The sequence below is a fragment of the Salmo salar genome, chromosome ssa23 (assembly GCF_905237065.1).
Source record: "Salmo salar chromosome ssa23, Ssal_v3.1, whole genome shotgun sequence".
NCBI lineage: Eukaryota > Metazoa > Chordata > Actinopteri > Salmoniformes > Salmonidae > Salmo > Salmo salar.
Window position 1 is genome coordinate 22294014 of NC_059464.1, and position 24185 is coordinate 22318198.

The following is a 24185-nucleotide window of genomic DNA, read 5'->3' on the forward strand; positions in this document are numbered from 1 at the left end:
ATAAACGCGAATCCGACCATCACCCCTTGTGAGACAAAACCGTGACTCGTCAGTGAAGAGCACTTTTTGCCAGTCCTGTCTGTTCCAGCGACGGTGGGTTTGTACCTGTGGGTGAAGTTGTTGCCGGTGATGTCTGGTGAGGACTTGCCTTACAACAGGCCTACAAGCCCTCAGTGCAGCCTCTCTCAGCCTATTGCGGACAGTCTGAGCACAGATGGAGGGATTGTGCGTTTCTGGTGTAACCCAGGCAGTTGTTGTTGCCATCCTGTACCTGTCCCGCTGGTGTGATGTTCGGATGTACCGATCCTGTGCAGGTGTTGTTACACGTGGTCTGCCACTGCGTCGACGATCATCTGTCCGTCCTGTCTTCCTGTAGCTCTGTCTTAGGCTTCTCACAGTACGGACATTGCAATTTATTGCCCTGGCCACATCTGCAGTCCTCATGCCTCCTTGCAGCATGCCTAAAGCACGTTCACGCAGGTGAGCAGGGACCCTGGGCATCTTTCTTTTGGTGTTTTTCAGAGTCATTAGAAAGGCCTCTTTAGTGTCCTAAGTTCTCATAACTGTGACCTTAATTACCTACCGTCTGCAAGCTGTTAGTGTCTTAACGACCGTTCCACAGGTGCATATTGATTAATTGTTTATGGTTCATTGAACAAGCATGGGAAACAGTGTTTAAACCCTTTACAATGAAGATCTGTGAAGTTATTTGGATTTTTACGAATTATCTTTGAAAGACAGAGTCCTGAAAAAGGGACATTTCTTTTTTTGTTAGTTTAGATACTTTTATACCCGTTTCCTTCAGCATCTTCACAAGGTCCTTTGCTGTTGTGCTGGGATTGATTTGCACTTTTTGCACCAAAGTACGTTCATCTCTAGGAGACAGAACGCGTCTCCTTCCTGAGCGGTATGACGGCTGCGTGGTCCCATGTTTATGCTTACGTACTATTGTTTGTACTGATGAACGTGGTACCTTCAGGCATTTGGAAATTGCTCCCAAGGATGAACTAGACTTGGAGGTCCACATTTTTTTTTCCTGAGGTCTTGGCTGATTTATTTTGATTTTCCCATGATGTCAAGCAAACAGGCACTGAGTTTGAAGGTAGGCCTTGAAATACATCCACAGGTACACCTCCAATTGACTCAAATGATGTCAATTAGCCCATCAGATGCTTCTAAAGCAATGACATAATTCTCTGGAATTTTCCAAGCTGTTAAAAGGCACAGTCAACTTAGTGGATGTAAACTTCTGACCCACTGGAATTGGGATACAGTGAATTATAAGTGAAATAATCTGTCTGTAAACAATTGTTGGAAAAATTACTTGTGTCATGCACAAAGTAGATGTCCTAACTGACATGCCAAAACAATAGTTTGTTAATTTGTGGAGTGGTTGAAAAATGAGTTTTAATGACTCCAACATAAGTGTATGTAAACTTCCGACTTCAACTGTATATCCCCAAACAATTTCAACTATGTGCACAGGTTTCCATGCTTAATGTGCAAGTGATAGGTTATGTGATGCGCAAAAAGACGCTGCTGAATGTCGTGGCCAGGTGGAACGCACTACTCGGTAATTCTACAGAACAGCAATGTTAACATGTTTTTATTTTTACTGGTCACACCATAACTGAGCGAGCCAAAAACAACATTTTGGTTTTACTCAATCTCTGACACTAGCACCTCTACTTCAGTCTTGGAAAAGTGTTTTTTCTTTGCTTTGTTTGGGCGTTGAATTTCATGGTACAAAGTTGTATATTCCCCTTGGGCTTTAATACTCTTAAGGATTGGCCCCTTTTTTTTAAATTATCGCCTAAAATGACATACCCAAATCTAACTGCCTGTAGCTCAGGCCCTGAAGCAAGGATATGCATATTCTTGGTAGCATTTGAAAAGAAACACTTAAGTTTGTGGAAATGTGAAAGGAATGTAGGAGAATATAATACATTAGATCTGGTAAAAGATAATACAAAGAAAAAAAACACTAGTTTTATTGTACCATAATCTTTTGTACCATAAAGAGAAAGGCCATAATGTATTATTCCAGCCCAGGTGCAATTTAGATTTTGGCCACTAGATGGCAGCAGTGTCTGTACAAAGTTTCAGACTGATCCAATGAACCATTGTATTTCTGTTCAATATTTTGCATCGGGACTGCCCAACTGTGTCTAATTTGTTTATAACTTTTCATGTTCAAAACGGTGCACTCTCCTCAAACAATAGCATGGTATTATTTCACTGTAATAGCTACTGTAAATTGGACAGTGCAGTTAGAATAACAAGAATGTAAGCTTTCTGCCAATATCAGTTATGTCTATGTCCTGGGAAATGTTCCTGTTACTTATCGCATTAGCCTAAATTAGCTCAACCGTCCCATAAGGGACCCACCAATCCTGAAGAAGTTTTAAAAGGATGATTTTGACCAAATATGGTTAATTTGGGGCGTTTCGAAATGCAACTAGCCAAGGTCGAGCACACCACTGAGGTTAAGAACAATTGTTATTTATCAATTGTTATCTCCTTCTGGTGTGCGTATGACGCTCGTAGGATTGTTTGATAAATCACAAATGTTATATGCGCATGAACGTTCTAAATACCGTTCGGAAGTAGTGTTAGAATAGTTTCTACGCAACGTTACATTGATAAATGAGGCTCCAGGTTCGGCTCTCTCGATCAACACATTCTGGTAATAGAGATGACTGACTGGCCAGTCAATCATCACATTTTAATCATTGAAGATTATAGGTTTGCTTGTTCACTGAAACAATTTGAACCAAAGTGATCTGCTTCAGAGATAATAACCTACACTGTCCAACTAATTTAAAACTAGTGTATGGATAATTAATTACACCACACAATAGGAATGGCATATATCCTCCCACCCTCCTCACACAGCTTCGTCTAGATAAATCAACAGCCAAACATGTTTCTGATAAAACACTGACGATATCCAGATCTTTCTCTTCTCAGCCACTGCCCCACCCTGTCTCTCTCCGTTCCCGCCCCCTCTCTCTGTCTTGATCCTTTCCTCCTACGGTCACAGAATAACATTCAGAAACCGACTTCCTTTTACCACGCGCAGGGGCTGTGTGACTACCGGGGGCGAGTGTCCTGCCCTGTCCACAACTCGACACACATTCAATGTCGACCGCGATGCAACGTTATAACGGATTTAAAGGATCGATCAAGATTACCTCTGGCAAAGCAAGCAGGATGAGTTTTAAATTATACTCTCGGTCGAGTAGAATCATTTGATTCTTGAGATTCTTAATTTTTGTTTAGATAACAATCACAACCCCGCATGCCACATGGAAAGCATAAAGGAAGTTAAACTAGTTGAAGAAGAGAGATTAGTAAAAAAAACAACGGAGATGTTTAGAAACTAAATAATATTCTCCTTCTTTTATCCCCGGCTGGGCAACTGGAAGCCTCTTCAGAAGGTAAAGTAGTAAAATGGTATGCCCTAGTTCAATCAACAAGTGATCATCTGATAACTCTCTAACCCTCTTCTTTGATAACTCAATTTAAATTCAATTTAAAAGGGCATTATTGGCATGGAAAGCATATGTTTACATTGCCAAAGCAAGTGAAATTGACAAGAAGCAAATGGGAAATAAACAATACAAAATGAACAGTAAACATTACTCATTCATCTTTCTCCTGCAGATTGCGTATGATGGTGTTGCAAGAGGAGTGTGGTGTGTGTGAGCCAAGTCAGGGAGTAACTCCAGGCAGACAGGGGGAGAGGAGGAGGCCATCTCCCCAGGGCATGCTGCTATCTCTAGGCCCAGTGATGATGGTAGGAGGGTGCAGCGTTCTAGCTGCGTGTGTGTTTATGTAGTTAACAAGTATATAGATGGTGTCCTGGCTTACTGAATGTATGTATGTAGGTAGTAGGGGGTTTCCTGACTCTGCAAGGTCCAGCCCTCTGGCTTGGGGTGCTGATGGCTGTTACCGGAGCAACACTGACCACCGCGGGACTCTGTATTGTCATGACAACGCTACAGGTGTTGGACGTACCTGGACACTTCCTGTTACACCCCCGCACAGGAACACGCTACAGCCCACACCAGGCCCTGGCCATCCAGAGGTAAACACACACACACAGGGCTGTTATGGCAGTCATGAGTCATGACCGCAGTAAAATTTCGAATGACCGTTGAGTCACGGTAATCTCCTCTTATGCACTCCTCGTGTTATCTATTTTTCATCTTTTTTTTTCTACCTGCATTGTTGGGAAGGGCCTGTAAGTAAGCATTTTACTGTTAGTCTTCACCTGTTGTTTAGGAAACGTGACAAATCATTTTTTTTTTTGATTTGACATGCATTGGTAGTACCAAACACACTAACGACCATCAGGTCCTAATGGCCTGGTACTTTACTGTACCTGTAACCACTCTGACATCAATGCATAGGCAATGAAAAATCACATCAAACTCATCATCAACACAGTATTGTGCGTTTAAAACTCACCTCACCGTGATGATCAATTTGAAGAAAGACGTTCAACAACGGGTTGAAACTGAGTGGAAAACATGGTCCATGTGGGTGTGGTTTCAAAGCCTAACAAGGAAATGGACAGCCCTTTCTAAGGTGAGGATTAATTAAAAACATACATGCGTATGTTAGAGCTTATGCATACACATAGGCCTATATATGAGGCCAAGCCTGAACCCCGCAAATTAAAATAATAATTGTGCCATTTGTTACACAATGCATAGCCTATCGCATATTACGCACAGCAGAAAAACATAACAAAAAAACTGATTTAAGATGTCTTTGGTAAATAATTGGTCTAGCCTATACTCCAAAATCAAACAAATTCTAGTATTCGCCTTTGAGTGTGGAATGTATTATTATGCATACTGGATGGTGTCACCCTGATCTGTTTCACCTGTCTTTGTGATTGTCTCCACCCCCGTCCAGGTGTCGCCCATCTTCCCCGTTATACCCTGTGTATTTATACCTGTGCTCTCTGTTGGTCTGTTGCCAGTTCGTCTTGTTTGTCAAGCCAACCAGCATTTTTTTTTGTCAGGTCTTGCTTTTCCCCAGTCTCTCTGTTCTCGTCCTCCTGGTTTTTGACCCTTGCCTGTCCTGACCCTGTACCCACCCGCCTGACCACTCTGCCTGCCCCTGAGCCTGCCGTCCTGTACCTTTGCCCCACCTCTGGATTACCGACCTCCGCCTGACCCTGACCCTGCCTGCCGTCCTGTACCTTTTCCCCCTGTTGCTGTAATAAACATTGTTACTTTGACACGGTCTGCATCTGGGTCTTACCTTGATACCTGATAGATGGACTGGTTACCTTATGCTACGCTCTCAACTATCTATCCATAAGTCTGGGAAAGAATGTATAGGACTAAGCGATGCGGTTGGTTCATTGATTGTGCAGGGTGGTTTACAGAGTTAGCTTACAATTATTGTGAAATTGTATTAATTGGACATTTTCCTTTCCGAGTGCGCATAGGGGCTGTCAACAGTTGAATGAAATATTTTTAGCTGTGAAAACATGTTACTATCAATGTTCCCGAATAGATTTCACTTGGTTTCCCAAATGAAGCACTGGGTAGCTGCAGGAACAGGGTTTGCCCGTGGAATACAGAGTACTGGGTAGCTGCAGGAACAGGGTTTGCCCGTGGCATACAGAGTTTGGGCAGAATATCACCTGTCGAGAGGCTGCATGCGCCTCAAACAGTGGTTGATGGAAGGATTAAAATAACCAGAGTAGCTTACCCTTCCTGATTGAAAAACAAACGAGCAGGAAAGTGGCCTCCATTCACTATTCCAGTGCATACAGAGTGAATGTCTTTTTCCCTCTGCCTCTGTTCTTGCCTATTTGATAATGGGCCAATCTAAACGAATTTGACATATTAGAAAAGACAAGATTAAATTGAAAATATGACCACTTGATGAGAGAACAGCTGTGCAGCCTGAGACAAGGAACAGAGCACAAGCTTTTTTTGTGACTTTCTCAAATCATCAATAGCCTATAAGCACATCATTCAGCCAATATAAACTCAGCAAAAAAAGAAACGTCCCTTTTTCAGGACCCTGTCTTTCAAAGATCATTCGTAAAAATCCAAATAACTTCACAGATCTTCATTGTAAAGGGTTTAAACACTTCTTCCCATGCTTGTTCAATGAACCATAAACAATTAATGCACCTGTGGAACAATCATTAAGACACTAACAGCTTACAGACGGTAGGCAATTAAGGTCACAGTTATGAAAACTTAGGACACTAAAGAGGCCTTTCTACTGACTCTGAAATACACCAAAAGAAAGACGCCCAGGGTCACTGCTCATCTGCGTGAATGTGCCTTAGGCATGCTGCAAGGAGGCATGAGGACTGCAGATGTGGCCAGGGCAATAAATTGCAATGTCCGTACTGTGAGATGCCTAAGACAGCGTTACAGGGAGACAGGACGTACAGCTGATCGTCCTCACAGTGGCAGACCACGTGTAACAACACCTGCACAGGATCGGTACATGTGAACATCACACCTGCGGAACAGGTACAGGATAGCAACAACAACTGCCCGAGTTACACCAGGAACACACAATCCCTCCATCAGTGCTTAGACTGTCCGCAATAGGCTGAGAGAGGCTGGACAGGGCTTGTAGGCCTGTTGTAAGGCAGGTCCTCACCAGACATCACCGGCAACAACGTCGCCTATGGGCACAAACCCACCGTCGCTGGACCAGACAGGACTGGCAAAAAGTGCTCTTCACTGACGAGTCACGGTTTTATCTCACCAGGGCTGATGGTTGGATTCGTGTTTATCGTTGAAGGAATGAGCATTACACCGAGGCCTGTCCTTGAGTGGGATCGATTTGGAGTTGGAGGGTTTGTCGTGGTCTGGGGCGGTGTGTCACAGCATCATCGGACTGAGCTTGTTGTCATTGCAGGCAATCTCAACGCTGTGCGTTACAGGGAAGACATCCTCCTCCTTCATGTGGTACCCTTCCTGCAGGCTCACCCTGACATGACCCTCCAGCATGACAATGCCACCAGCCATACTGTTCGTTCCGTGCGTGATTTCCTGTGAGATTCGAATGTCAGTGTTCTGCCATGGCCAGCGAAGAGCCCGGATCTCAATGCCATTGAGCACATCTGGGACCTGTTGGATCGGAGGGTGAGGGCTAGGGCCATTCCCCCCAGAAACGTCCGGGAACTTGCAGGTGCCTTGGTGGAAGAGTGAGGTAACATCTCACAGCAAGAACTGGCAAATCTGGTGCAGTCCATGAGGAGGAGACTGCAGTACTTAATGCAGCTGGTGGCCACACCAGATACTGTTACTTTAGATTTTGATCAGGGACACATTATTCCACATTATTCCATTTCTGTTAGTCACATGTCTGTGGAACTTGTTCAGTTTATGTCTCAGTTGTTGAATCTTGTTATGTTCATACAAATATTTACACATGTTAAGTTTGCTGAAAATAAACGCAGGTGACAGTGAGGACGTTTCTGTTTTTGCTGAGTTTCTGTTTTGATTTCTAAGGTTTGTATCATTCACAATTAAAGTTGCCAAATATCTCTAAATCTAGCGTATAAGACCTGTTTCAAATGATCACTTTTACACTCAATATAGCCACTTCATATGCGCAATTGCTCCAGAATGGGAAAAATATCCTTTATTTTATTCAGCTATCAATTATATTTTTACTATAAAATCGTATAATATAAAATAATGGCACGGGATTTACAAGCATATCTTACCTGTTAAATGAACAAGCCTATGGCATGGCACATGACCTACTGTATGTTATCTGGCTAACTCATATTCTGTTCTTCTGAAATACATTATATTCATATCATAATGTTTCTGTAGACCTGACTAAAATAAATAATAGATTTATTGTGATGTGTATTAAATTGATTTATTATACTTTTTTTTTTTTAAATGTAGATGTTCCAAAGGCTAAATGTGTTTGTTAATTAACGGTCAATTACAGTGAGCAGGATGGACAGGAGACAAGGATTCTTGGAGACAATGAAACAATGCAATTTGAGCGACATGGGAGTTTGATTATAAAGTATCTTGACATAAAGTAACAGTCTCTCTCTCCCTAGGAGGTTGGACCGGATACGTAGAGAGATGTCAGAGGACTCTGTGCGAGTGACCCCCTCTCTACACCTCCCCTTGCCCCCCACCCCTCCTCCCTGGGACCTGGAGGCACCCCCCTCCTACGACTCTGTCATGAAGAGCCGAGGTCCTTCTGACCTCTGAGGGCTAGGATGGGACTACTGTTCTTTGACTCTGGTGTATTCCCTTGCTGCCATTACACAGTGAGCTAAATAAAGCACACCCGTGCTGGGAGAGACATTGTTCGGGATTGGAGGGGAACGCAGAGGCTGTGAGGGGTTGGACCCACCAACATTGTTTACATACTTGTTTGAAGAATGAGTGCGTTATAATGCTACTATTAAGACTACTACAGCGTAATACACTGCACTCCTGTTATGTAATTTAGCTTTAAACTATCAACTTTACACCACCTAAAATTGTTGTTGTTTCTGTTACTTTTTAGTATAAGACTGCCCGGCAGCCATATATTTCGACTTTGTAGTGGCATCGTGCTACACCAGGCGACGAGCCCAGCACACCGCCAGCACTAAGCCTTCACTACCAGTCTCAATGGAGCCAGCCTTTAAAACCCCAATTTGACTTTCTTGCGGCCTTGGACTCCATTAGATGTGTGCTGTGACTGTGGAGGGAGTTAAGTGTCATTCCCTAGTGTGAGTGAGGTGGTGTGTGTTTTTTGACAATGTAATAAAATTTGGGCAGAGATGATTTCAACCAGAAATGCCTTGTTGTTACAGTAGTAATCGCTTGTAACAGTTTTTTTTTTCTCTCTCTCTTCATGTTTTAAATGGGATGTCATGATCAACTTTAGTAAATGAATAACCAAAGATCTCTGAGTCGTTTGTGTCTTAGTTGTGAGTTAAGGTATTGTTATAGCATACCCTGCATTCGAAAGTATTCAGACCCCTTGACTTTTTCTACATTTTGGTATGTTTCGGCTTTATTCTAAAATTGATTAAATTGTTTTTTCCCCTCATCAATCTACACACAATACCCCATAATGACAAACAGGTTTTTAAACATTTTGACCAAATGTACAAAAAAAAAAACGGAACTATCACATTTACATAAGTATTCAGACCCTTTACTCAGTACTTTGTTGAAGCACCTTTGGCAGCGATTACAACCTTGAGTCTTCTTGGGTATGATGCTACAAGCTTGGCACACCTGTATTTGGGGAGTTTCTTCCATTCTTTTCTGCAGATCCTCTCAAACTCTCAGGTTGGATGGGGAGCGTCGTTGCACAGCTATTTTCAGGTCTCTCCAGAGATTTTCGATCGGGTTCAAGTCCGGGCTCTGGCTGGGCCACTCAAGGACATTTAGATACTTGTCCTGAAGCCATTCCTGCATTGTCTTGGCTGTGTGCTTAGGGTCGTTGTCCGGTTGGAAGGTGAACCTTCGCCCCAGTCTGAGGTCCTGAGCGCTCTGGTGCAGGTTTTCCTCAAGTATCTCTCTGTACTTTGTTCCATTCATCTTTCCCTCAATCCTGACTAGTCTCCCAGTCCCTGCCGCTGAAAAACATCCCCACAGCATGAGGCTGCCACCACCATGCTTCACCGTAGGGCTGGTGCCAGGTCTCCTCCAGAGGCGACACTTGGCATTCAGACCGAAGAGTTCAATCTTGGTTTCACCAGAGCAAAAAATCTTGTTTCTCATGGTCTGATAGTCCTTTAGGTGCCTTTTGGCAAATTCCAAGCGGGCGGTCATGTGCCTTTTACTGAGGAGTGGCTTCTGTCTGACCACTCCACCATAAAACCCTGATTGGTTGAGTGCTGCAGAGATGGTTGTCCTTCTGGAAGGTTCTCCCATCTCCACAGAGGAACTCTGGAGCTCTGTCAGTGTGACCATCGGGTTCTTGGTCACCTCCTTGACTAAGGCCCTTCTCCCCTGATGGCTCAGTTTGGCCGGGCAGCAAGCTGTAGGAAGAGTCTTGGTGGTTCCAAACTTCTTAAATTTAAGAATGATGGAGGCCACTGTGTTCTTGGGGACATTCAGCATTTTCAGAACCCTTCTCCAGAACTGTGCTTCGACACAATCCTGTCTCGGAGTTCTACGGACAATTCCTTCGACCTAATGGCTTGGTTTTTGCTCTGACATTCACTGTCAACTGTGGGACCTTATATAGACAGGTGTGTGCCTTTCCAAATCATGTCAATCAATTGAATTTACCACAGGTGGACTCCAATCAAGTTGTAGAAACATCAAGGATGTTCAATGGAAACAGGATGCACCTGAGCTCAATGTCGAGTCTCATACCAAAGGGTCTGAATACCTATGTAAGTAATGTGCAAAAAATTCTAAAACCTGTTTTCACTTTGTCATTATGGGGTATTGTGTGTAGATTGATGAGGAAAAAAATATTGAATCAATTTTAGAACAAGGCTGTAACGTAACAAAATGTGGAAAAAGTGAAGGGGTCTGAATACTTTCCGAATGCACTGTATGTTTGCTCAGTTTCTTTGTTCTGTTCTAACCTCAGTTACACTTGAAGTAAATGCTTTCAAGGAGAGAGAGAGATGAAGGGGAGAGGAAAATAGGATGGTGGAGAAGGAGGAGTTGTGGGCCTCCTAGCAGAGGCACCCTGACAGCCTTCTCCCCTTCATCTCTCCATGAGAAAGCATTTACTTCAAGTAGAACTGGAGGTAGGACAAGGTAACCCACCACTGGCCACCACACACAAACGTTTTATTATTCTTGTGGGGACCAAACAATTGATTCCCATTCAAAATCATAGTTTCCCTAACCTTTAAAACTAACTCTAAGCCTTAAATAGCATTTTTCCTTGTGAGAACTGGCAAAATATCCCCACTTGTCAGAACTGTACTTGTTTTACTATCCTTGTGAGGATTTCTGATCCCCACAAGGATAGTAAAACCACACACACACACACAGTCTTGTATAACTGACCTTGTTGGGACAAACAATTCAGTCCCATTCAAAATTATATTTTCCCTAACCGTAACCCAAAAACCTAACCCCAGAAATAGCATTTGACCTTGTGGGGACTAACAAAATGTCCCCAGTTGGTCAGATTTGTGTTTGTTTACTATTCTTGTGAGGACTTCTGGTCCCCACAAGAATACTTAAACGTCAACATGCACACACCTTATTCTGTCTGCAGGCTGTAATAACCAGCAGAGTGGAACTCTGTTGCTGAATTACAAATCTTGAACCTCCTCCTCTCCTCCTCCTTCTCCCTCACCTTCAGTAGTATCTGACCCAGAGCATAACATAGCCTTAGCTAAGCTACATACTAAGGTGGAGTGGGTTTGGTTCAGACTTCATTGGTCAGGGTAGCAGCATGGCGGAGGGTAAGCCGTACCGGTATGGTCTGATCGCGGCGGGGATGTGTGTGTTGTTAGTCGGTCTGTTCGTTATGACTCAGGAGCGACCTCACATCTACGCAACACTCTGCTCTCTGGGGATCATCATGGTCACCCTTGGCACCGCGTGGAGCCTCTGCCAGTGCTACCCTAAGGTAAGGACAGGTGTGTGTGTATGTTCAAGTTTAAACTTACCTCAGGGAGCCAGCCAACGCAAGTCTTCAGGTCCCAGGTAAGGTTATCAATCAAGTAATCAAGAACCACCTTACATCTGTGTAGGAAAGAGATAAAGTGTTAGTGTGTGTGTTGAACAGGATGGTGGTTTGGACAACTGTGATTTATACTGAACAAAACTATGAACGTAACATGTAAAGTGTTGGTCCCGTGTTCATGAGCTAAAAGAAAAGATCCCAGAAATGTTCCATATGCATGTTTACATCCCTGTTAGTGATTATTTCTTGATAATCCATCCCCCTTAACAGGTGTGGCATATCAAGAAGCTGATTAAACAGTATGATCACGGGGACAATAAAAGGACACTCTAAAATGTGCAGTTGTGTCACACCACACAATGCCAGACGTCTCAAGTTTTGAGGGAGTGTACAAGTTTTGAGGGAGTGTACTGACTGCAGAAATGTCCAATAGAGCTTTTGCCAGAGAATTGAATGTTAATTTCTCTACCATAAGCCACCTCCAACGTCATTTTAGAGAATTTGGCAGTACATCCAACCGGCCGTACAACCGCAGACCACGTGTATCCACGCCAGCCCAGGACCACATCCGGCTTCTTCACCTGCAGGATCATCTGAGGGGGAGAGGGGTGCTAACAAGTATTTCTGTCTTTAATAAAGCCCTTTCGTGGGGGAAAAAAAATAATTCTGATTGGCTGGGCCTGGATCCCCAGTGGGTTGGCCTACTCCCACCCATGGCTGCGCCCCTGCCAGTCGTGAAATCCATAGATTAGGACCTAATTCATTTATTTCAATTGACTGATTTCCTTCTCTAAACTAACTCTGTAAAATCTTTGAAATTGTAGCATGTTACATTTATATTTTTGTTCAGTATAGTAACAGGACGTGCAATCTGTCTCCACTCGGTCTCTCCCAGAGCCATAATAAACACAGAATGAGTGTGCATGGAATAAACAGGGTCATTAAATCTGTGTTTCTGTGTCAGGTGGTGTTGATCTCTCAGAGCCTGGAGGAGAGGGGAGCCAAGGACAGCATGGATGCTGCTGCAGGAGATAAAAACATCAGGTACTGTATATATACACACACACACACACAGACTCCAGTAATATACTGATATGTAGTATTACTAGGAAGTAATGTGATCATGAATGTATATTTATGTGATGGAGCGTTGAGATACAAGACTGACGTATCTCCCCCTTTTCTCTCTCTCTCAGTGTTACACTGGCTGGTTTCCATGATAAGAAGGTCAGCCCTGCCCTGTCTGTCCCTCTGGTCCTCCAGCTCCACTCTTCCCACAGCTGTCCCATACTACACCTGGCTTGACCTAAAATAAACATATTTTATATTTTACTGTGATCACTCCTGCTTCACAGACACACAAAGAACAAGACAAAGTTTACAAAAAGGTTGGCCATTCCAGTTTATTTTATATCAATTTTCCCCATAATCAAACTGAGGTACAAATGAAAACTGGGTTTCAACATGAATGGTCCTGCCTCGGACTGGCCTTCAGCAGGAGTGATGCTCAAAACAGAATGAGACAGAATAAAAACCTGGATCCATGTCATTCTGTAATTCCCTCCCTCCCCCCCTTAACCCCCTCACTACACACCACAGATACAAATAAATGATTGATTGGTTGGTACTGTTCTGAGAAATACTACAGGTGCTGTTGAGGGTCAAACTGAGCAGTAAGCTCTGAGTGCTGTGTCACTGGCACACCAGACCTAGAACACACCTGAAAGCTCTGACACAGCCTTCTAAGACCAGGACGAGGGCCCGGTCAGTCTGCTGGTCAATACGCAGCATGGTAACATGCACACAGTTCATTATAGCAAGTCATCTGTTGCCAGGTAGGGGATTGGTGTGAGAGGGACAAGGGTGAGAAGTGTGAGGGGGAGGAGGGATGCTTAAAAATGGCGCCGACAGAGGGCTGCCTCGCTTCGAGCTCTTAGGAAACTTTGCACAAGCATTTCGCTACACCCACAATAACATCTGCTAAACACGTGTACATGACCAATAAAATTTGATTTCAGAGAGGTGAGGGGAGTTGGGAGATGAAGGCACTAGAATTCTCCCAGGAGTTGGGTTAGGTCAAGAGGTTAGCGGTCAGAGGTCCAGGTGGGGTGGGGTTTGGTATCAGAGCTTAGGGGTCAGAGGTTATGACCCTCTGTGTCCAAAGGCAAACCTGAACAGACAAAGATAAAAAGGCAAAAAAAGAAAAACCCAGTGCCAAATAATAATGATAAAGCACAGAGAGTACAGTGTGTGATATATATATATATACACACACGCATACATACACACACAAGAGGGGAAGACCGTGTGTGTGTATTTCATTGGCACCCAAAGTAAAACTTGCTCCTGATCTCTCATCTGGTTGGCACGATGACCCTCTCTCTGGTGTGTGTGTGTGTGTGTGTCACAGGGCAGTGGTGGTGGCATAAGGCATGAGTACAGCGACGTCAGGAGAAACCAAAAACAAAGAAATTAAAAATACCTAATATCCAGCGCTGTGATTCGCTGTAGGGGAGGAAAGAGTGCTGAATGGTTGGTTGGCTTGGTTCCGTGTTCCAGAACCCTCCGTAGATGGCGTCATCCTCGATACCACTGTGGTTACCGGAGCAACAGACATAGCCATAGGAGTGCGTGTTCTCTACGGTGGCATCGGGTGTGTGTACAGTGTGTACTGTGTGTAACAAGCCGAAAACTCAGTTTGATGTGATAACAAGTGCTAAAACCCAAAAAAGACAGGTGCGTGTGATGGTGTGTGTGTTGAGGATGGTTAAGCTGCTCTAGTGGACCTGATCACTATTGCTCTACTCCACTATAGACTGGGGTGGACTATAAAGTGCATACTTAAAAACCCTGGTTAAACATGTGTGTGTGTGCGTCTCTGTGTTCTTCCAGAGCAGGTCATACCGCGGGCTCACACATACACACCTCTACAGAGTGGAGCACAGCAGACTTTAAAATATTATCTTACATTTGAAATTACAGCTATCGAACAGATCTTTACAATAATTAATATGGTCTGTTTAGTTACATTGGCAAATATGAGCAACAACTTACAAAACAAACCCATCCCTTCCTTGTGAGACAATAGTGGCTACATCTGAAATGACACCCTTTTGCCTATACAGTATAGTACACTAGCTGTCACTGATCCTTTGGCCAAAAGTAGTGAACTACATAAGCAAAAGGGTGACATTTCTGACTCAGCCAGTAAGAGAAGAATAAACTGCACTGTAACCCATTAGTCTGGTCTCAAAACTCTCCTCCATCTCTGATTCCATTAGTCTGGTCTCAAAACTCTCCTCCAGCTCTGATTCCATTAGTCTGGTCTCTAAACTCTCCTCCATCTCTGATTCCATTAGTCTGGCCAGAAGTCACTCAAGATATTTCACGCATCCTTTGTTGCTCTGCCGACCAGGCTGTAGCGGGCCTCTCCCTCCATACTCTGGCCAATCAGAGGTGAAAAGCACTCTTTTGATTGGCTGTCTGGAGCCTTCTCTCCATTGGAGGGATTGTGTCTGGTAGGAGGAGCTAAGGGTCGACATCCTCCAGATCACTCTTTGAATCACCGAGCATCATGGGAGACTCGGAACCCTGAGATAAAAAGAGAGAGGGGAGAGCGAGAGATTACAGGAGACGTGACATCTCAGAGTAAGAGATCTTTATAGAGTTTCTATGAAACCGATTCATACAAAAGTCTCCAAGCCAAGATTTTGAGCTCAGCCCAGTTCTGAGAAGTGACAATACCCTGACAAGGGTCCATTCTAGGACCGCTACTGAGCTCTTCATACTCGCTACCTCTCTGTGAAGCTGTACCTGTCGGAGGCTGCGATCTGCGTTCTCGTTGGCTGGGCTGCCGTCAGAGCCGTTGCTGCTGCCAGATGGCTCCTTCTCGTTGAGCAGTGCTGTGGCGTAGGCCAGCGTGTCCTGGGCTGAGATGGTGCGCTGGAACGTTTTGGCTGTGGACGTCTCATTGGACACATTGCTCTGAGGAGTCCAGTAGTGTTCTGACATCTGACCGAGAAACACACACTGTTACACTATCCCATACTCTACACACACACACACACACACACACCTGAAATTGTGTGTGCGTTATAATGTGCTTGATGCTTGCCTTTTTCTGCAGCCACTGCACTGCCCAGCTCCAGTGACCAGACAAATCTTTAAAATAGTCCTTAGCAGGAGCACACCTGAAGAAAGAGACAGACAAACACTTGATGTGAAATCGGGAAGTATGAAATGAGAGGTTTTAACTGAACTGAATTGTTTTTGTTACTTTCATGTACTTGCTGCAACGGTCAAATCTACTTCCATTCAATATTTTCAGCCTGAGACAAAAGGGTGGCGACATGAACATATTTCCTGGTCTCTGGAGGAACTCACTTCTGTGCCAGGGTAACCAGGAACTTGACACACTGGTAGCAGCGGCTGCTGTCCACGTTGTTACTCTGGTGCATCAATGCTGCAAACAAGAGAAGTGTATCACACACCCGCTCTGCACACGCCTTACAAATACACACACACACACACACACACACACACTTCCAGTGGAAGGTAGCCTACCTAGCAGGCCTTTCTCTGACTCAAAGGCGTACTTCAGTCTCTGGGTCTGGAGAGGGTCCTCTACCACCTGAGAACACACGTTACACCGTGTGCATTACACCGCCTCGTCGGGGCATGGATTCCCCATCCCAAACAAATTATTTTCTGTTAATCGCTCAACCCTAATGCACAGACAAGTTTGATTGACAGCGGTCACTCACCAGCAAATCTTGTAGCAGCTGGAACACGTTCTTCAACTCATGGGGTGGAGCGGTCTCCAACTGGGTCTATATACATAAACACACACAGATCAGAATAGTAATGATGTGTTTTGTGCTGGGATTTGGAGTCATCTGTGGAAATGGATTTGTTCAGAACTGGTAGTTGTAGTTCTTACCTTGAGCAGCTGTAGTACTCCGAGGGAGAAGGGTTCGTTACAGAAGGAGCAGTATGTCACCATCTCTATCAGCACAGTCAGAGGGCCTGACAACTCCCGCATCGCAAACATCACCTACAGCCACACAGACAAACAAACAAAAAACACGTTAAAAAAATAATACCTAAATAACTCAAATAATAAATAATAATAACTAAAATAATGCCTCTTCCATATACACTGAACAAAAATATTACAATTTCAATGATTTTACTGAGTTACAGTTCATATAAGGAAATAAGTCAATTGAAATAAATGAATTAGGCCCTAATCTATGGATTTCACATGACTGGGCAGGGGCGCAGCCATGGGTGGGCCTGGGAGGGCACCCACTGGGGAGCCGGTCCAAGCCAATCAGAATGAGTTTTCCCCCACAATAGGGCTTTATTACAGACAGAAATACTCCTCAGTGTGTGTGTGTGTGTGAGAGACCGTATGTATGTTACCTCTAGCAGGTAAGGCTGTCCCTCGGGGCTGAAGAGCGAGGCCATGATGTCAGCGTTGAGGGGGAGGAGGCGGGAGGAGGCAGGGATACTGCTCACAATCAGCTTACACACACCTTGATCTGAGAAACGCACACACAATCACGTCAGCTTAGACACACCTTGATCAGGTTACACACATCAGCGTATTATGGAACCATCCTAACTGCGGTAAGGCGAGTGTGTTTGTGTTACCATGTGTGTGCTGTGTGTTGAGGTCTGAGTGGAGAGTCATCAGGGCCAGAGTGGAGTGGAGGTGCAGGAACTCTCTGGCCTGGGCTGGACTCCACCTCCGATTCTAGGGTGGGAGAAGGAATCACAGGAACAGGGAGCGAGAGAGTGGGGGAAAAGGTCATTAGCTTCCAGAACCATCAACAACAACATCCTGTCATATTCATTCCTCTGCAGCGGAGTAGGAATTGAGTGTGTGTGCTGTGAGTACCTGGTTGTTCTGTCTGTTGGGTCCGAGGAGAAAGATGAGCATCCTGCGATACGCTGAGTGTTTCAACAACAAATGGCACGGACCAGAGCCTCTCTGAGCAAAGTTGCTGAAGAGGCTGAAGTATTGGTAGCAGTGTTTGACGTTCTCAGGAACGTCTTTGTCCAATAGGGAGAGGAGCGCGTCGGTCAGGCTGTCCAATCCAGAGTCAGCGAAGTGGAGCGCACTCTCTAAGGTCTTCTCCAAGATGGCTGCCACTACGACCCTCACCTCCCTCACCCCACACTCCAACAGACACACTCTGGAAGGGGGAGGAGAGAAAAAGAAGATCAGTTAGATTGATGAGTAGAAATGTAAGATATAAGTAGTAGTACTGCTGTGTAGAGTAGTAGTATAATAGTATTTCAAAAAATATTTCACCTTTATTTAACCAGGTAAGCTAGTTGAGAACAAGTTCTCATTTACAACTGCGACCTGGCCAAGATAAAGCAAAGCAGTGCGACAGAAACAACAACACAGAGTTACACATGGAATAAACAAGCGTACAGTCAATAACACAATAGAAAAAAAAGAAAGTCTATATACAGTGTGTGCAAATGGCGTGAGGAGGTAAGGCAATAAATAGGCTATAGTAGCAAAGTAATTACAATTTAGCAGATTAACACTGGAGTGATAGATGAGCAGATGATGATGAGCAGATGATGGTGTGTAAGTAGTGATACTGGTGTGCAAAAGAGCAGCAAAGTAAATAAAAACAATATAGGGATGAGGTAGGTAGATTGGGTGGGCTATTTACAGATGGACTATGTACAGCTGCAGCGATCGGTTAGCTGCTCTGACAGCTGATGCTTAAAGCTAGTGAGGGAAATATAAGTCTCCAGCTTCAGTGATTTTTGCAATTCGTTCCAGTCACTGGCAGCAGAGAACTGGAAGGAAAGGTGGCCAAAGTAGGTGTTGGCTTTGGGGATGACCAGTGAGATATACCTGCTGGAGCGCGTGCTACGGGTGGATGTTGTTATCGTGACCAGTGAGCTGAGATAAGGTGGAGCTTTACCAAGCATAGACTTATAGATGACCTGGAGCCAGTGGGTCTGGCGACGAATATGTAGCGAGGGCCAGCCGACTAGAGCATACAAGTCGCAGTGGTGGGTGGTCTATGGGGCTTTGGTAACAAAACGGATGGCGCTGTGATAGACTGCATCCAATTTGCTGAGTAGAGTGTCGGAAGCTATTTTGTAGATGACATCACCGAAGTCGAGGATCGGTAGGATAGTCAGTTTTACTAGGGTATGTTTGGCAGCTTTGTTGCGAAATAGAAAGCAGATTCTAGATTTGATTTTGGATTGGAGATGTTTAATATGAGTCTGGAAGGAGAGTTTACAGTCTAGCCAGACACCTAGGTATTTGTAGTTGTCAACATGTTCTAGGTCAGAACCGTCCAGAGTAGTGATGCTGGGCGGGTGCGTGCGGGCAGCGAACGGTTGAAAAGCATGCATTTGGTTTCACTAGCGTTTAAGAGCAGTTGGAGGCCACGGAAGGAGTGTTGTATGGCATTGAAGCTCGTTTGGAGGTTAGTTAACACAGTGTCCAAAGAAGGGCCAGATGTACACAGAATGGTGTCGTCTGCGTAGAGGTGGATCAGGGAATCACCCGCAGCAAGAGCGACATCATTGATGTATACAGAGACCGCCGGGGTAGGGGTAGCCAGGAGGAAAGCATGGCCAGCCGTAGAGAAATGCTTATTGAAATTTTCGATTATCATGGGTTTAAATCGGTGGTGATCGTGTTACCTAACCTCAGTGCAGTGGGCAGCTGGGAGGAGTAGTTAGTATTAGGGCTGTGGCGGTCTTGACATTTTGACAGCTGGTAATTTACCATTAATTAACAAATATATGTTTAGCATTTTCAGGTCTCTACACATACAAATAAAATGTTATTTGTCACATGCACCGAATACAACAGGTGTGGACCTTACATTGAAATGCTTACTTACAAGCCCTTAACCAACAATGCAGTTAAGAAAAGTAGTTTAGTGAATACTTTAACAAACTTAAGTAAAAAATAAATAAATAATAAAATAATTAAAGAGCAACAACAGAATAACAGTAGTGAGGCTATATACACCGATACAGAGTCAATGTGCGGGGGCACAGGTTAGTCAAAGTAATTGAGGTAATATGTACGTAGAGGTAAAGTGACTAAGTATAGATAATAAACAGAGCAGCAGCAGCGTAAAAATGGGGGGGGGGGTCAATGCAAATAGTCCGGGTAGCAATTTGATTAGTTGTTCAGGAGTGCATGATGCGACTATAGGCTATTGACTATTTGAGAGTTTGCATAAGCTCTAATATGCAAATTAAGGTTCTACATGCAACGTCCCATGGGGGACCAGTAGGGGGGGGGAAAAATAAAATAAAAAATGTATGAAATGTATGCATTCACTACTGTAAGTCGCTCTGGATAAGAGCATCTGCTAAATTACTAAAATGTAAAAAATGTCTTAAACACTGACTGAATCATCACCTTAGAAAGGGCTGTCCATTTCACTGTGTTTGGCTTTGAAACATCCACAACGACCATGTTTTCCACTCAGTTTCAACCTGTTGTTGAACTTCTTTCTTCAAATTGATCATCACGGTGAGGTAAATCATTTTTGCCCAATGGTGAGTTTTAAAAGCATGATACTGTGTTTGATGTGATTTCTGACTTCATGTGCATTGATGTCAGAGTGGTTAGAGGGACAATAGGGCCCCGAGTACCAGGTCATTATGACCTGGTGGTCATTAGGGAGCTGGTTACTACCAACATGTCCAGAGTGCATAACCCTGACTCAATGGTCACGTTGGATTTGATTGCGGTCATAACTCATGACTGCCGGTGTGGCAGTAATACGGTCACCGCAACAGCTCTAAGTAGTAGAATAGTAGTATTATAGCAGTATAATAGCAGTACTGACTTGGTGATCTCTCGTCCCTCAGGTCCCACCAGGTACTGAGCCATCCAGTGACAGGCTTCACTGCTTTTAGACAGCAGCACCTCCACCGTAGCCATCCACTCCTCGGTGTCCACCCGCAGCTTCTTCTTGGTGTGGAGGTAGGTGTGGAACAGGAAGTGGACTGCTAGCTGGAGACTGACTCTGGCCATGGCCTGATAGGCTGGGTGCTTCAGCTTTGTCTGCAACACACACACACACACACACACACAATAAGAACAGTTTTAAAAGAGTCAGGCATAACTTTGAATTATGCAGACACGTCTCTGTTTATCTTACACACACACAAACACATACCGCATTGACGGAGGCCAGTGACAGAGTGAAGTTGAAGTAGTCGCTGTTGTACACATCTCTGTTCTTCATAAACTTCAGGTTCTCATCTCTCACCATCTATAGACAGAGAGAGAGAGAGAGAGAGAGACACAGAGAGAGAGACACAGAGAGAGAGACACACAGAGAGAGAGAGACACAGAAGTGGAGGGGGAAGGGAAGAGGAGTTTGTCTGTGCGCCACAAGACAGTGTTATACTGCACTGTTGGAGCTAGGAACAAAAGCATTTCGCTACACCCGCAATAACATCTGCTAAATATGTGTATGTGACCAATAACATTTGATTAGCGAACTGAGCTAAAGCCTAGGAATTAAGACAGGGGGCTTTTTTAAAGTCCTCAGGTCTCAGGCAAGCTCCACCGAACCAGTCCAGCGTAGTTACCTGGTAGATCCTAGCAGGCATCTTCTCCACAAACAGTCCTTTCTTCTCTCCCTTCCGTACGAGGCGGGTCAGGACAGAGAGACGGTCATTGTTGGCCCTGGCAGGGCGAGGGGACGACTGGGGACTGACGTCTGGGCTAGAGGGCGCCGAACTACATGGAATAGAGAGGGTTACAGTGTGAGTCGTGTGTGTGTGTGCATGAGGTTTGTGTATGTAGGGTGTGTGTGTGTGTGTGTGTGTGTGTGTGTGTGTGTGTGTGTGTGTGTGTGTGTGTGTGTGAGAGACTCACAGCGTGAGGTCTTCTGCCTCTTGCCTCATGACGCTGACTCTGCTCTTCTTAGGGAGAACAGGAGAGTTCTGGTCACTGATCCTCTGGTAGAACAACATGTAGGCATTCCAATACCGCCGCCGCACATCCGGGTAGGGGTTAGCTACACACAAACAAAGTGATGTTATGTTGGATATTTTATACGTTTGCCGTTAATGTACAGAAGGAACTGAAAAAAAGGGGACCAAGGACACTACCCAGAGGGACCCCAAAAATGTTAGCGCTGAGAATGTTCCATTTACATCCACTATTTGGTCTACCTGTTAAATAGGACTTACACTGATCATAGACTTTAGGCCGGTACTCTCCTCCAAAGCACTCGTATTCCAGTGTCTCGTCGTTCATGTCAAACTCCTCGACCACATTGTCATTAAACTTATACCACCTTCCTCTAGCACTTCCCCTACAGGAGAGGAGAGGAGAATGGTAAGATGACTATTTATGATCAATGTAATTTCCTTGTCTTTAAAATGTGATATTTGTTTATAACACTTAAGTGTTAGTCTCTCACCGTCGGTCCTTTATGAAGGAGTAGTAATGTCCAGCGTGTGCCTGTCCGCTGTGGACTACGACTCCCACCAGCTCGTAGTTCTCAGAGATAGTGACCTTCTTCCTGGGTGAGCCACCTGCCTCCCCCCGGCCCTCCCCCCCCTCCGCCCCCCCATCCTGACGAGCCATGCCAGACACTGTGTAGGGCTCCATGTTCAGCACCCAGGGAAACCTGATCTGCTCGTCGTATTTGATGGAGCGTCCGCTCTCCCAGTCGAAGCCGAAGCGCATCAGATGGATACAGAGAACACTGGGCAGGGACTTTATGCAGGTCCGCTTCACCGTGGTACGCTGGAGAGATACACACACCAAGTTAACATACATGTACACCAACACTGGACATCGACTTAACCTCTTGTCGTTCGCCTAGGATAGGGGGCGCTACAGCGATTTTTGAAAAAAATACGTGCCCATTTTAAACGGCCTCCTACTCAAACTCAGAAGCTAGGATATGCATATAATTAATACTTGTGGATAGAAAACACCCTAAAGTTTCTAAAACTGTTTGAATGGTGTCTGTGAGTATAACAGAACTCATATGGCAGTCAAAACCCCGAGACCGATCGTAACAGGAAGTGGAATTCTGAATTGCGGACTCAACTTCATCAGTTTGCCTGTAAATCACACAGTGAGCAATGGTTCATTGAGCACTTCCTATTGCTTCCACTAGATGTCCCCAGTCTTTACAAAGTGATTTGAGCCTTCTACTGTGAAAACTGAATGAATGAGACGCAGTGGAACGTGGTCACACGGAGAGGGCCATCACCATTATGACGCCGGCGCCCCTGGCTACCCTCCCCTTTCGAAACGTTTTGAAACACAATGCAATCGTCCCCCTTGAATCTTATTGAAGCTCTGGTTGAAAAAGGCCCTAAAGATTTATGTTATACAACGTTTTACATGTTTGAACGAACCTAAATTAAAAAAAAATGCATTTTATTGAAAGAGGAGTCCCGCGGCCGACGGAACTTTTGGTGCAGCCTTCAGAACGCGCTAACAAGAACAAGCTATTGGGACGTAAAGGATGAACTTTTTAGAACAAAAATACATTTGTTGTGGACCTGGGATTCCTGGAAGTGCTTTCTGAGGAAGATAATCAAAGGTAAGGGATTATTGACAATAGTATACAAGACTAGATTTGATATGCGATTGTTCCAAGATGGCGCTGACCTGTAACGGTAGCCTATTTTTCTGAGTATCGCATCCCCCTTTTATCGCAAAGTGTGATTACCCAGTAAAGTTATTTTTAAATCTGGCATTACAGGTGCTTTCAAGAGATATTCATCTATAAATCTTAGAATGACAATATTACATTTAAAAAATGTTTTTGAATAGTAATTTAGTAAATTGTAGCGCTGTTCACCGAATGCATTTGAGGGAAAATAGTTAGTCAACGTTACGCGCTGATGTAAAATGCTGTTTTTATATATAAATATGAACTTTATCGAACAAAAGAATGCATGTATTGTGTAACATGATGTCCTAGGAGTGTCATCTGATGAAGATTGTCAAAGGTTAGTGCTGCATTTAGCTGTTTTTTGGTTATTTGTGATGCATGTGGTTGGTCGGAAAATGGCTATGTGGCTACTTTTACGATATACTCCTCTAACATAATCTAATGTTTTGCTTTTGCTGTAAAGCCTTTTTGAAATCAGACAACGTGGTTCGAGTCAGGAGAGGTGTATCTATAAAATGATATAACATAGTCCTATATTTGAAAAAAAAAAATATTACATTTCGTTATGCTAATGGCGATAGGATTTTTCGCTGGATGTCCGGCCCGCAAACGGGGAGCCCGACCAGGGGTTAATAAACATCCTGTTTACACACACATTAATACACATCCCCTTTATGCATACATTCACACACACACACACACACACACACACCTTCTCCTTGCACTTCTCGCAATAGTAGGCGTTGGTTCCTTCTAGCACCTCCCCCCTGACGAACTGGTCCAATGAGATCTCCAGACTCTGACACGAAGTCACACCCAGGTTCAGCGCCATAAACGTCTCCTCTCGCTCATATCTACGATCAGGGGTCAGAGGTTATAGTTTAAGGGTTTAGAAGTGAT

At 44.3% G+C, this 24185-nt stretch overlaps 2 protein-coding genes across 5 annotated transcripts in view; one reads left to right on the top strand and one right to left on the bottom strand.

Annotated features, from left to right (window-relative positions):
* Window positions 1–11272: 11272 nt before the first annotated feature.
* Window positions 11273–12957, top strand: bsnd (barttin CLCNK type accessory subunit beta). Its single transcript, XM_014169246.2, has 3 exons — window positions 11273–11568; window positions 12590–12669; window positions 12822–12957. Exons 1-3 carry the CDS (start codon window positions 11392–11394, stop codon window positions 12928–12930), a joined length of 366 nt encoding a protein of 121 aa, XP_014024721.1. The 5' UTR covers window positions 11273–11391; the 3' UTR covers window positions 12931–12957.
* Window positions 12958–13002: 45 nt separating this feature from the next.
* usp24 (ubiquitin specific peptidase 24) overlaps window positions 13003–24185 on the bottom strand; it is a 55700-nt gene continuing 44517 nt past the window's right edge. For all 4 annotated transcript variants that reach the window (XM_014169245.2, XM_014169244.2, XM_014169243.2 and 1 more), the window contains 17 exons: window positions 23998–24139; window positions 22071–22399; window positions 21838–21962; window positions 21521–21662; window positions 21232–21382; window positions 20814–20909; window positions 20481–20698; window positions 17528–17825; window positions 17281–17383; window positions 17050–17168; window positions 16565–16678; window positions 16389–16454; window positions 16189–16255; window positions 16009–16087; window positions 15740–15815; window positions 15439–15636; window positions 13003–15216 (listed from right to left, as the gene is read on the bottom strand). In XM_014169245.2, coding sequence (XP_014024720.1) covers window positions 15154–15216; window positions 15439–15636; window positions 15740–15815; window positions 16009–16087; window positions 16189–16255; window positions 16389–16454; window positions 16565–16678; window positions 17050–17168; window positions 17281–17383; window positions 17528–17825; window positions 20481–20698; window positions 20814–20909; window positions 21232–21382; window positions 21521–21662; window positions 21838–21962; window positions 22071–22399; window positions 23998–24139 — 2386 coding nt within the window. In that variant the 3' untranslated portion in view covers window positions 13003–15153. The remainder of the gene's footprint in view (window positions 15217–15438; window positions 15637–15739; window positions 15816–16008; window positions 16088–16188; window positions 16256–16388; window positions 16455–16564; window positions 16679–17049; window positions 17169–17280; window positions 17384–17527; window positions 17826–20480; window positions 20699–20813; window positions 20910–21231; window positions 21383–21520; window positions 21663–21837; window positions 21963–22070; window positions 22400–23997; window positions 24140–24185) is intronic.